Source organism: Lepidochelys kempii, chromosome 1 (genome assembly GCF_965140285.1).
Source record: "Lepidochelys kempii isolate rLepKem1 chromosome 1, rLepKem1.hap1, whole genome shotgun sequence".
Classification (NCBI taxonomy): Eukaryota; Metazoa; Chordata; order Testudines; family Cheloniidae; genus Lepidochelys; species Lepidochelys kempii.
In genome coordinates, this window is record NC_136380.1 from 240,949,480 (window position 1) to 240,963,711 (window position 14,232).

At 42.3% G+C, this 14,232-nt stretch overlaps 2 protein-coding genes across 8 annotated transcripts in view; one reads left to right on the forward strand and one right to left on the reverse strand.

Annotated features, from left to right (window-relative positions):
* BID (BH3 interacting domain death agonist) overlaps positions 1-14,232 on the forward strand; it is a 536,402-nt gene that overhangs the window by 70,417 nt on the left and 451,753 nt on the right. The window lies entirely within an intron of this gene.
* The window catches only part of BCL2L13 (BCL2 like 13), an 80,350-nt gene that overhangs the window by 22,136 nt on the left and 43,982 nt on the right, over positions 1-14,232 (reverse strand). For 6 of the 7 annotated variants that reach the window (XM_073319806.2, XM_073319847.1, XM_073319817.1 and 3 more), the window contains one exon: positions 2,097-2,240. The exons of the other annotated variant lie outside the window; for it this stretch is intronic. In XM_073319806.2, the coding sequence (XP_073175907.1) occupies positions 2,097-2,240 (144 nt within the window). The remainder of the gene's footprint in view (positions 1-2,096; positions 2,241-14,232) is intronic. 7 annotated transcript variants of the gene reach the window in all.

Genomic DNA, 14,232 nt, shown 5'->3' on the forward strand with positions numbered 1-14,232 from the left:
CCATTCACTGGAGATTAGCACTGTGAGGATATAACCTGGCAGAGTGGCACTATTGGTAACCTGCGACAATCCACACAGAACTCCTAGGGAGAGTGCTACTTAGAAATAGCCATGGAAAAGGTTTTGGCTAATAGCTTGCCATGGTTTCAGATACTTCTTTTCCCTTGAAATACAAATAATTGCGCTACCTTCATTTCAGGAGCCCAAACAGTAACCCATACCCCACCCACAGTTTCAAGTGTAGCTAGCCTCTGGAATATGATTTCTCTAATCCAAAACCAACAAAAAATTGATATTGCCTAATGAAACTGAATATTTACATTACATGAAACAAAGGGCAAAAACATACTCCCTCTTCGAAAAACCACGTGCGCAGGCACCCCCACTGCATCTATGGAGTAACTGATGATGGGTCATTGCTGCCACATTTATTCAGTTGGAAAGTTTCCATCACCTTGTTTCTTTCCCTGCCTTTTCTGCTCTGTTTCAAAAATAGCTCTAGCTTGTTTGCTATGCCACTTGTGTCATTCTGATTTTATGCCCGAGTGGATGTATACAGACAAGCACAGGGTCGATGGAATGCAGTCTACCCGGCTACATACATAGTCACATAGCCAACACAAAGCACACCCTCCCTCCCTCCAAGGCCATACTGGGAATCTGCTTGTTTTCAGAAACTCTGGGCTTTAAGAAGTATGTTTATAAAACGCTTCAAAAGGAAGCTGAAGAATGGAGCATAGCCTTTTCAGAAGTAAGGCATCAAGAACAGCAGCTTTATATAAGGCACAACACCAACAGTCTTCTTCCTTAAAATTGCAAACAGAGATTTAACCAAAAGCAATGCACATTTGAATCTTAGTGCAGTAACTAATTAAACCAAGATCTGAAATGCATGCCATGTACAACTGTCCCTGCCCATTCTGCACAAGCTGAAGGTTAAACAGACAAATTGGCTGACTGCACCAGAAAAACAACCTCTTAGCACCAATATAAGGAACAAGTACATCCTGTTGCCAGGAGTAGCAGCAGCTGGGGACAAGGAGGAAGTGAGTATGGAACTCCACTGCCAAAGAAAAATCCAGTGAAAATACTGAAATATGAGAAGCTGTTCAAATGTGATTTTTCCTGTTAGGACTTTTTAATCACTGGATTTTCCTGACCAGCTTACTTTTACAATAAAACCAACTTGCTGGAGTCATTTCACTAATCCCAGATTAATTCCATTGAAATCTGGCAATGTTCTACCTTCCTGAGACAAATAATCTGGAAGCCAACCTCCCACAGTGTGGCTCCAGCCTGGGAGACCCAGCACGTCAACTATGAACACAAAATGCTGGGGCTGGGAATAAGGGGTTTCACATTTTTGGTGGACTCCAACATGGATCAGAAATTGGATCTACCACACTCCAGTACAAAGTGTGTGAATATTTATTTTTAAAATGTACTTTTCAATACACCATGAATCTCAAGCTCCAAGTCACTATGCACTTAAGAATTTTGCAAGAAGATTTAGTGCAAGATTTAATTACCTACTGGATAACATGATGTATAATAAAAAGGCACTCATGTCTTAAAGTGATGCCTACTGACATTCCTATACGGAATTACTGTAAAAGAGATCATCCTCTGCCAAAGACATTCCAAAGCTTATGTCAAAGAGGGGAAAAATATTGTACACACACTTTCCAGGACTCACCAGAGCGGAACAAAAAATTAAAGAGACCAAACTCCAACACACAGTACATCTATGGTCACTGGCATATGTATATTTGTTTCCAAAGTGAAACACTCTATTTGTATCTTGATGTGCTCAATACAAGGATCAGTGATTGTTTTCCATTGGAGAATTGGATTGGAATTCCATTTCCATTCAACTCAATGGACAAGCCCATATCCCAAGCCATATGTCTCCCTTTAAGAACATAAGCCTTCCTTTTTGGTGGCTAGCAAATCTCTGCTCTTATCTCTACCTCTTGACCCAGTAGCAAATCCTCTAAACCTCATTAGTAGAATGACCAGCAGAGGGTGAGCTAAACAACATATATGGAAGCACACTCTCAAAGGGCTATGCAATCAACCAACCACTGCGTTCTTACCCATCCTCCTTGCTGGATGATGTAGTCTGCAGCATAGTCTTCTAAATACGTCACTCCAAACTGCAAAAGCGCACTGAGTGGCTCCTGGCCTCGTTTTGTCAGCTCCATCAGGAACTGCTGCAGCAGAACCAGAGGCACCAACACCTTCAAAAGACAAACAATGATTGAGAATGATAACATTTCCTAGATTCACCACCACTGTGTGTGAGACGGGAGCATTCATACAGTTCACAAGCTAATGATCTTAGTTATACAAAGCTATGCTGGACTACGTGCTTCAGTTTTACACAGCCATGGGACAAAACCAAAATATAGAACCGTAGGGCAGCAGCATTTCATCTGAGGTGAAGAGATCTCCGCTTTAGAGTAACGTCTGTGGCAGACCCTCTTACAGAAGACAACTGCAGTGCATTTTTGTGCCCCATCCCTCCCCAACACAAGATTCAGGTAGATAACTAGAACAGTGACAGGACTCCCTTCCCCCCACAGATGTTGCATAACCTACAACAAATACAGATGGAGGCAGTGAGGACAATTTGAAGGGGAAAACAGGATAGAGAAACAAAATGTAACTAAGCAGCAAATTCACAGACACTCTTGGGGAGATACATAGTGTTAGGAAATCCCTTCAAGAAGGCTGATCTGTACTTTCGGAATGGGTGGGAAAGAACAAGAGCCCGACTAGTGTAGCATGGCCTGCACGACACAGGGTTATACCTAATGTTACAAAAGTGTCTTCTTCATAAAATCTTCTCTTCTGTGACCAATTTAACATGTTTGTAGCCTTCCAAAGAAATTCTCCTTTTGTGCTTCCAATATCTATGCTTGGTCTTCACGCAAAAGTGAATTATTTTGGAAAGTGAAGAAAAGTGAGTTGAGAGCATTACATTATATACACATAAGCACACACACACTTCCTGCTGTTAATACCCCTCTATCCTTGGTTTTGCCTAAGCAGAAAACGGATGAACTTTTAAACTTGGAGTTTATCCTCCATGAGCATGTAAATTGCCCTTAGTGCCAAGTTTGTATGTAGCACTTTGCCAAGTTTAGAGAAAAAATTATTTGAATTAGTATCATCAGCACTTGAAAAAGGCACATTGAGCAGGCACAGGAGAAACCATTACTAAGCTTTAAAGTGCCCGCTGCCCAATAAATGCACTGCACATCTATTCTCCATAAGGACTGACCAGTCCCGTAAGGAGTCACTAGAAAGTGGTTTATGAGGAAAAGGTTTGGTTTCTGGCCACAGGAACCAGGTCAAAGTCAAGACTATCTCCTAGAGTGAATTCCAAATGCCTGCTTTCCTCTAATGGGGAGGCTGCTACCTTCTCTTCCTCCAGCCTGAACATCTTGCTCCAACCAGCCTCTCCCCTCTGGTGGTCCTGGCCATAATCTCAGGGTGGAAAACAGGGAAAGCGACATGGGAAAAACAGGCCAAGGGTTCAGTCTGGTTCAGAGCGCAGGGTAGACTCCTACTCAGATGTACAGCTGTGAAAACCCAGATGGGGTGCATAAAGATGCCTGCTCATTGGGTGAGAGGTATTGGGTGTTTTGGCTGTGTCATAAATATAAAGGGAAGGGTAAACACCTTTAAAATCCCTCCTGGCCAGAGGAAAAACCCTTTCACCTGTAAAGGGTTAAGAAGCTAGGATAACCTCGCTGGCACCCGACCAAAATGACCAATGAGGAGACAAGATACTTTCAAAAGCTGGAGTGAGGGGAAGAGAAACAAAGGTTCTCTCTGTCTGTGTGATGCTTTTGCCAGGAACAGAAAGGAATGGAGTCTTAGAACTTAGTAAGTAATCTAGCTAGATATGCGTTAGATTCTGTTTTGTTTAAATGGCTGATAAAATAAGCTGTGCTGAATGGAATGTATATTCCTGTTTTCGTGTCTTTTTGTAACTTAAGGTTTTGCCTAGAGGGATTCTCTATGTTTTGAATCTGATTACCCTGTAAGGTAGTTACCATCCTGATTTTACAGAGGTGATTCTCTTACTTTTTCTTCAATTAAAATTCTTCTTTTAAGAACCTGATTGCTTTTTCATTGTTCTTAAGATCCAAGGGTTTGGGTCTGTGTTCACTGATGCAAATTGGTGAGGATTTTTATCAAGCCTTCCCCAGGAAAGGGGGTGTAGGGTTTGGGAGGATTTTGGGGGGAAAGACGTTTCCAAGCGGGCTCTTTCCCTGTTATATATTTGTTCGATGCTTGGTGGTGGCAGCAATAAAGTCCAAGGGCAAAAGATAAAACAGTTTGTACCTTGGGGAAGTTTTAACCTAAGCTGGTAAAAATAAGTTTAGGAGATTTTTCATGCAGGTCCCCACATCTGTACCCTAGAGTCGAGAGTGGGGAAGGAACCTTGACAGGCTGCCTGACAACTGAACATGGAGGATGGGAGAGGTCGTCAACAGGGAAGAACAGAGTATATTACACCTACCCTTACCATCTTAAAGGTTCATTCATACAGTTGTGACTGAGACAGCACTTTCATTTTAAAACCACATTTTCAGATACTTCTTGCCCTTTTGGAATGAAGCTTCTCACACTGTCTCAGCACAGAATGGGACGGGGAGAGTCAGAGGAAATTTCATACAGCTTTCTGAATTCCAGATCTACATGAACACTTATTGTATGGCAAGCTGAGATGTAACTCCACAGAACTCCACTGCACGATGCGCTACCTATCTGTGTGGACCCTGCTACCCACATTAAAATTTTCCTAGTGCACACTGATGTTTCAAAAAAATAAAACAGTGTTAAGGCTTTATTCCCTCAGGTGCTTTAGGCACACGTAGGGGGCCAAAATAGTTTTAACTTTTAAACCTCAAACATGGCATATGCTTAGCCCTCAGTGAGGAACATGTACTTTAAGCTGGAGGGGAAAAAGACTAGTTAGGTAATGAAGATGCTAGAATGAATATTCGCATATTACACATGACAGTGTCTTTCTTCCCTTGCCTGTTAAGCATTTGATCTTCCCGATTCTCGCTAAACCTCAGCAGGCCTGAGGAGTGAGACACCAAATTCAGATCTTCATCTTCAGTTCCATGCACAGCAGCATACAAGGTCTGATTCTGCTCCCACTGACATCAATGGGAGCTCTGTCATTGACTTCAGTGGAGGCAGAATAAGGCTGCCACAGTGCTACCACAAGGTTGGATTAAAGAGCCCACAACATCCCCATCCTGATTAAATCACAGTTACCTTTTTATATTTATTATGTGCGAAAAGGATGCATGACTATAAATGTCAGAGTTGAGATTTTACCTACACAAAAGTAAAAAAAAAAAAAAAAAAATTAAGTCCCATAAGCTACCATAGCTCTTTCTACCATTGTACATAAGCATTAACAGGGCCCTTCATTACATGATCACCCAGATTATATGCAGCAATACTAAAGGCTATGTGCATTATAGTGCACAGAGAAAGTGTGCTATTTAGAACTAAGTAGAACTTGTCAGAAAATGGGAGTGGGGAGAGTAGGGAAAACGTCATACAAATTATTCAATACAAAAAATTTTTTTGATTAGGAAAACGGTCATCCGCAACTTTCTGACGAGCTGTAACAATAAGATAATTCTCCACTGTAGTTACACCACTACAATTCCACTAAGTAAGCAAGGTTACGCCAGTGTAACCAAGAAGAAAATTTAGCACAAACAGTACACAACTGAATCAGGTTTTGAAGGGGCAGTGTAGAAAAAACAGGATAGCTCCTTTATTTGTGTAATATTTCACAGTAGTTATATATCACATGCACCCTTTAGCAGGCTCATTCTTAATGTCCTATTGTCCAGCTTCATGATTATGTGCACCTCCTTTTCTTACAAACTGCCAGCCCATTCACCTGCTTAGTTGAGACTCAATTATCCCTTACATAACTGGTATCCTCTGACCCAATTCACAAAACCGAGATTCTACCGCAAAATTATTTGGACTGGTATATTTAAGGAATTACATTTTTTGCAATCATGTATTTTTGAGGTATAGATAAAAATAAAAGTATCTAGCTCACAGATTTCAGATATGGCTGGGTTTCTTAAAAAAATTGGATGATTAGATCTTCTTAAAGAGACTATAATTTACTCTTTGACATAAGGCTGCTCCTAAAAAAAGTTAAAGGACAACATTTAAACAGCACAGGAGAAGCCTTAAAGCGCCTACATGTTACTTTCATATCACAGACACTGATGAGAAAGCATTTTTCACTATTGAAATTCCCTTATCAAGAACCAGAACATTAAATCTTTAATTGCTAAATCTTGCTCCTGTGTGACATGCATGGAAGAACTGATAGTCTCATACATGAATCTGCCAAGAGGGTATTTTCCTCTGATCTGTCTTCTATCCCAAACCCACAGAAATGTCTTAAAAAGAAAAGGAGGACTTGTGGCACCTTCGAGATTAACCAATTTATTTGAGCGTAAGCTTTCGTGAGCTACAGCTTACTGAGGGGAGTTGGGGGACTCAGTTTGGGGGGACCTTGGTACTTCCTGAGGGTTTGGGAGGGCTCAGTGCTGTAGCTCAGGAAAGCTTATGCTCAAATAAATTTGTTAGTCTCTCAGGTGCCACAAGTCCTCCTTTTCTTTTTGAGGATACAGACTAACACGGCTGCTACTCTGAGAAATGTCTTAGTGTCTGAAGACTTTCATTTAGAATACAGTCACTAGTTAGTCAATCAGCCCCTTCAACAGTCTATACATAGAGTCTAGAGTTACTGGGCAGCTCTGTCATATTGGAAACATTCTACAGAGTTTTCCATTGAAAATAACAAATGCAGCTATATTTAGTATGGTCTCCTGTCTGCTCATGTTTGCATGGTGCATAAGTTCGGTTAAAAATTGTACTGTTTAAATATGGCACATGTTCCTGATTCTATACCACACTGATTAAGCGCATGTGCATACTTATTTCTCAGTCAACTAATTTGATCATTGCAGACCAACACCGACAGAGAGATTCTGTGCTGGGCCTCACAGAAGGTGCAGTCAAGGGTGAAAGTGTATGCAAAGGTTACTTTGAGTCATCATCATGCTAACTGTATTCTGGGCCATCTAGGGTTCAGTATGGCTCTTAGTGTAAATTAGCTCTATCCAACTTGATTATAGGCTGTGTCACTTCCCACTCCTGTCTCTAGGCCGGGAGCTGAACTTGGAGCAGCACCGGGCCAAGAGAATTCTTCCCCAGCCATTCTTCCCACACCTCTATGTCCCCTATATGCTGCCATATCAACCAACATACAAGGTCCAGGATAGGGACCAGAATCAGAACCTAATTTTACATAATGTAGAGAAGCTGAACTATCTGTGTCGGGATCTGGGAGCCATTCCTAGCTCTTTCACAACTTAATGACTTTGGGTATCACTTAACTTCTCTGTGTTTCAGTTTCGCCATCTGTACAATGGGGAAACTTACTTCACATGGGCATTGAAAAGTGGTTTGAGATCCAAGGCATTCAAAGTAATAAGTATTTTGTATTAATTTTATATTCAAGATATCACTGACTGTTAAACCAGTATCAAATCATGGTGGAAACTGGTTTACTTCTGACACTGGGTTCCTCACCATGCCTGTATTGCTGAAGGGCATCACGCCGTTTTTCATCTGGCAGAAGAAGGCTCAAACTAGTTTGAATGTGAAGGTTTTTTTCCAGTACTAGTCACAGGCTATCTGTGGCAAGAAAAGCACTGCACTGCACAAACTGCCAGATGCTATGCTGAGCAAAATGGGTGTCGCTTTTTTTTTTTTAAATAAAAAAATTTACTTCATCTTTCCAGCTTCCATTTTATTTTGTCTAACCCAGATAAAACATAAACCCAGATAATATACGTGCCTAAGCATTCCACTTGCAGGAAGACAAATGCATTTGTGTTTAAGCCTTAGATGACTGTTTTCTGCTGTACCTCCTGTGCATCTTTGGTTCCTTAATATGCCATGTAATCCTTTGGAACAGATGTGTTAAGCAGCACGGAAGGGGAGTGAAAGTTTTTTGTTCAGATGCTTACTTTTAGTCAAGCAAGGGCTTATTTCAATTCACTATCCCTATTCAGTATATTACTAAAAGGCTAACTGACTTCTCTGCAAGGAATGGCATTCCTTGGCAAAAGCAAACTTGACAGGGAACTTAAGTACAATATAAGATCCGATGTTACTTCATGTATGGGTGATGAAAATTTTGAACAACTATTCTCTTTAGAAAAAGCTGACATCAAATCTGCTGTCTTCCCTCAGATTTTTATTATTGCGGACATTTTGCATGGAAACAGCATCTGCTCCTACTGTTGGTTTCCCCTCCTGAAATGACATCCCTCTGTTTGCAACAACAACTTCAGGCAGCAGAAGTGAACATGAGGAGCAGATAATCTCCTCAGGGAAACAGTCTCCATTTCTATGCAAAGTGCCCCTAGTAATACAAATACAAGAGTAGACAGACGTCTGACATAAAAGCAGATTTATTTCTCAATTGAAAGCTTTTCAAACTTTCTTTCCTCTAAAATGTTTGGAGCTCTGAGAATATAATCGGAATTATCATAACAGGGCACAGAGCAAGCAACCAAAGTATTCTTACCAGTCAAACCTCATACTTTGTAGTAGACCAACCGATTAGATTTGACAAAACATCTCAACCTATAACTACAGATTTTTCTAATTTATCTTAGCAGCTTCTTCTCCAAAGGGGAAAAAACAGTTAAGGAGAACTAAGAAAGATTTACGCTGCTGTAAAAAGACATGAGAGTTGTTCTCTCTTATCCTAATTGTTGTATTTCTAGAAAATGCTGTCCCGAAAAAAGGAATTTAAGAGGAAATGAAACCAATAAATTCTTATTCCATCTATTCAAACAACAAATATTGTTAGAGGAACTGCTACACATTCCTGGAGGATAAGGATGCCCCACAGAATGATGTAGGTATATACTGTATTTATACTATAAACTTTCCACTCTAGTTTGCTGAAACAGTATCTTGTGGACTAAAAGTTTTGCACTGGAAATAAAACCAGACAGCTCTGGATGGCTAACTCTAGCAGGTCCTATGGAATATTTGTTCTAATGAGGCTGCTCTGCCGAAAAAGATGCAAGCATCTAAGACGTATTTTGGTTGAGATTCTCAATCAAAAGCTAGTTTAGGACCAGAAACTCCATTGGCTGGAAGGGGCTGCACAGGCTTGTAGTTTAAAGGGCTGAATAACCAGACCCAAAGGCGGAAGATCTACTTGACGTAGAGTCTAAGGCTGCAAAATCTCAGTTCTAGTAAGTTACATGGGTAGCAGAATTTCAGTGCAGAAGATTTTAGAGGATTTTAAGTTATGGAAATAAAATACTCTTATTATGATTAATTATTTATTTGCGTATTTAGTTAATTAAGGTATTTCTTATGTTTTGGTAATTACTTTTGAAGGCCTGGGTCATTATTTTCTACTTCTATACAATTTTGTTGTTATACTTGTAAATGAATCTGTTTTTATTGTTTCCTTACATGGTGGTTGCAGTCAAGGAAGGAGGATAATATAAATCTAAATTGATTATCTCCAATAGAAGATACTTAACATGTTAAAGGGAACAAGAAAATAGCCTCTCTCTCTGAAACTATTATACAAGAAACAAATGAGAATTAATTTGGGGACAACAATTCTACTTTACATTAAAACCACTGACAGAAAATCCAAATTCTATGTTCCCATTAGCTAAGTGGTCTATATTCAAGATTGACATATTGCACATGCTCAGACGTACTGTTTTAAAAAGAAAAGAAGGACTTGTGGCACCTTAGAGACTAACAAATTTATTTGAGCATAAGCTTTTGTGAGCTACAGCTCACTTCATCGGATGCATTCAGTGGAAAATACAGTGGGGAGATTTATATACAGAGAGAACATGAAACAATGGGTGTTACTATACACACTGTAACGAGAGTGATCAGGTAAGGTGAGCTATTACCAGCAGGAAAGCGGGGGTGGGGGGGAACCTTCTGTAGTGATAATCAAGGTGGGCCATTTCCAGCAATTGACAAGAATATCTGGGGGGGGCGGGGGGAATAAACATGGGGAAATAGTTTTACTTTGTGTAATGACCCATCCACTCCCAGTCTTTATTCAAGCCTACGTTAATTATATCCAGTTTGCAAATTAATTCCAATTCAGCAGTCTCTCCTTGGAGTCTGTTTTTGAAGTTTTTTTTGTTGAAGAATTGCCACTTTTAGGTCTGTAATCGAGTGCCCAAAGAGATTGAAGTGTTATGGAACAGTATCCCTGATAATGTCACGGCAAACCTGGTGGCTGAACTTTGTGACTTTGTCTTCACCCACAACTATTTCACATTTGGGGACAATGTATACCTTCAAATCAGTGGCACTGCTATGGGTACCCGCATGGCCCCACAGTATGCCAACATTTTTATGGCTGACTTAGAACAACATTTCCTCAGCTCTCATCCTCTAATGCCCCTAACTCTACTTGCACTACATTGATGACATCATCATCATCATCTGGACCCATGGAAAAAAAGCCCTTGAGGAATTCCACCATGATTTCAACAGTTTCCATCCCACCATCAACCTCAGCCTGGACCAGTCCACACAAGAGATCCACTTCCTGGACACTATGGTGCTAATAAGCGATGGTCACATAACCACCACCCTATACCGGAAACCTACTGACCGCTATGCCTACCTACATGCCTCCAGCTTTCATCCAGACCACACCACATGATCCATTGTCTACAGCCAAGCTCTAGGATACAACTACATTTGCTCCAACCCCTCAGACAGAGACAAACACCTACAAGATCTCTATCAAGCATTCTTACAACTACGATACCCACCTGCTGAAGTGAAGAAACAGATTGACAGAGCCAGAAGAGTATCCAGAAGTTACCTACTACAGGACAGGCCCAACAAAGAAAATAACAGAACGCCACTAGCCATCACCTTCAGCCCCCAACTAAAACCTCTCCAACGCAGCATCAAGGGTCTACAACCTATCCTAAAAGAGGACCCATCACTCTCACAGATCTTGGGAGACAGGCCAGTCCTTGCTTACAGACAGCCCCCCAACCTGAAGCAAATACTCACCAGCAACCACACATCACACAACAGAACCACTAACCCAGGAACCTATCCTTGCAACAAAGCCCGTTGACAACTGTGTCCACATATCTATTCAGGGGACACCATCATAGGACCTAATCACGTCAGCCACACTATCAGAGGCTTGTTCACCTGCACATCTACCAATGTGATATATGCCATCATTTGCCAGCAATGCCCCTCTGCCATGTACATTGGTCAAACTGGACAGTCTCTACGTAAAAGAATAAATGGACACAAATCAGACGTCAAGAATTATAACATTCAACCCCCTCCACCTCCCCAGCTGTTCCTCAGACGTTCTTGTCAATTGCTGGAAATGGCCCAACTTGATTATCACTACAAAAGTTTCCTCCCCCCCGCCGTCGCCCTCCTGCTGGTAATAGCGCACCTTACCTGATTACTCTCATTACAGTGTGTATGGTAACATCCACTATTTCACGTTTTCTGTGTATATAAATCTCCCCACTGTATTTTCCACTGAATGCAAGTCCTCCTTTTTCTTTTTGCAGATACAGACTAACACGGCTGCTACTCTGAAACCTATGTTTTAAAAAAAGGGTGGCTGATGGCACACACAAAAGGATGATATCCACCAAGGGTAAATCAATAGTGCCTGTATAAAATACCTCCTTTGATAAACTAAATTATTAAATAATTAGACATTTGTAACTTTATCATTTGGGCAATATTTTACAGCTCTTCCCCTTAAGCCCAAACACTATATTTACATACATATGCAGACATACATGCTCCAGCGATCCCTTCTTATAGCTTGTGATCCAATAAGCCGCCTAGCTGACAGGATTCTGAGACCATTATGCCGCTGTAACTGTGTCTCAGTGGGTCACAACTGAGGATGCCAAATTCAGGATGAACTGATGAGAAATAGGTCAGATACACCCCAAGACTGGTGGCTAATCCCTCATAGGATATACCAAACCAGCAACAAAAGTAAACTTCTATTTCACCACACTGGCTAGCAAGAAGACAAAGGCAGTTTCCTCAGGCATTCCAGTTCTTATACCACCACCAAAAATACTGAATTCAGAGATGAGTGGTTCTTTACCACCAGTTTAATCAAATAGGTTTTTCTGATCCCGAAGGACCAGTCCCACACCCAGGTCAATATATAAAACTTAGAGGATACCCAAAAATCACGCTGATGCCAATCCTTTAGTATCTAAAATCTGAAGGAAGGAAGGAATGAAGAAAAGTTAAAATTGGTTAAAGGAATCAAATACATACAGTAATGGCAAATTTCAGAGTAGCAGCCGTGTTAGTCTGTATCTGCAAAAAGAAAAGGAGTACTTATGGCACCTTAGAGACTAACAAATTTATTTGAGCATAAGCTTTCGTGAGCTACAGCTCTCTTCATTGGATGCAATGGCAAAGTTCTTGGTTCAGGCTTGTAGCAGTGATGGAATAAACTGCTGGATTAAATCAAGTCTTTGGAATACATCCACAGCTTCGATAGGTCATTCAGTCCTTTGTTCAAAGCTTCAGTTTGTAGCAAAGTTCCTCCAGAGGTAAGAAGCAAGAGTGAAGACAAAATGGAGGTGTTTCCAGGGCCCTTTATAGCTTTTGCTATATGGAGGGCATCCCTTTGTTCTTACTATGGAAAATTACAGCAACAAGATGGAGTTTGGAGTCACATGGGCAAGTCCCACGTCCATGCATTTCACCTAGTCACAGCAGGAAATTCCATTCAGTGTAGATGGGCGTTTCCCATGGTCCATTGTCAGTTAAATGTTCCTTTGATGGGTCACTCAATTTGACTAGTCCCTCCAAGATGTGCTGGCTAGCTACCTTGTGGGCATTACCCCAGGATTAAAAGTTTGAAATCCAAGTATAGAGCCAATACTTATAACTTCAAATACAAAAAATGATACATGCATACAGACAGCATAATCAGAACCAGAAAATCTTAACCTTTTCATAGACACCTCACTTGACACCCTTTATACAACATTTGCAGCAAATATACAACAGTGGTTGCAACAATGATCTATATGGTCATATTTTAATCAGATAACGTCACACCCCCAACGCAAAACTGATGCAGGAAGTGGTGTTCCAGACATTACTGAATGCATCACAGGGGTTTCCCATTCTTGGTTCTCTATTACTAAAGCTTCTAACCCATGGGTGGGCAAACTACGGCCCATGGGCCATGTGTGGCCCACCAACTGATTTAATCCGGTCCCTGAGCTCCTGCTGGGGAATAGGGTCTGGGGCTTGCCCCGCTCCTGCCGGGGAGCGGGGTCTGGGGCTGCTCCACACTTGCGTGCCACGGCTCTGCATGGCTTCCGGAAGCAGCAGCATGTCCCCTCTCTGGCTCCTACATGTAGGGGCAGCCAAGGGGCTCCACGCGCTGTACCTGCCCCAAGCACTGCCCCCACAGTTCCCATTGGCCAGGAACTGCAGTCAATGGCCTGCAGGGGCAACGCCTGCGTACAGGGGAGCGTAGGAGCCGGAGCGGGGACATGCTGCTGCTTCCGGAAGCCATGGGAGCTGCTTGAGTTAAGTGCTGTCTGGAGCCTGCACCCCCGAGTCCCTCCTGCGCCCCAGCCCCCTGCTCCAGCCCTGATACCCCACCCACCCTCCGAATCCCTCTATCCCAGAGCAGAGCACCCTAAACCCCTCATCCCGAGCCCCACCCCAGAGCCTGCACCCCCAGTCAGAGCCTTCCCCCCTTTGCCTCTGTGCCCCCAACCCCCTGCCCCAGCCCTAATCCCCCTCCAAACCCCTTGGTCCCACCCCGGATCACCCTCCTACACCCCAAAGCCCTCATCCCCAGCCCCACCCCAGAGCCCGCAAAGCCCTCACCCCCCACACACACCCCAATCCCCTGTCCCAACCCAGAGCCCCCTCCTGCACCCTGAACTCCTCATTTCTGGTCCCACCCCGGAGCCCACATGTCCAGCCAGAGCCCTCACCCCCTCCTGCACCCTAACCCCAAATTTGTGTGCATTCATGGCACACCATACAGTTTCCATCTCCAGATGTGGCCCTCAGGCCAAAAAGTTTGCTCACCCCTGTTCTAACCCA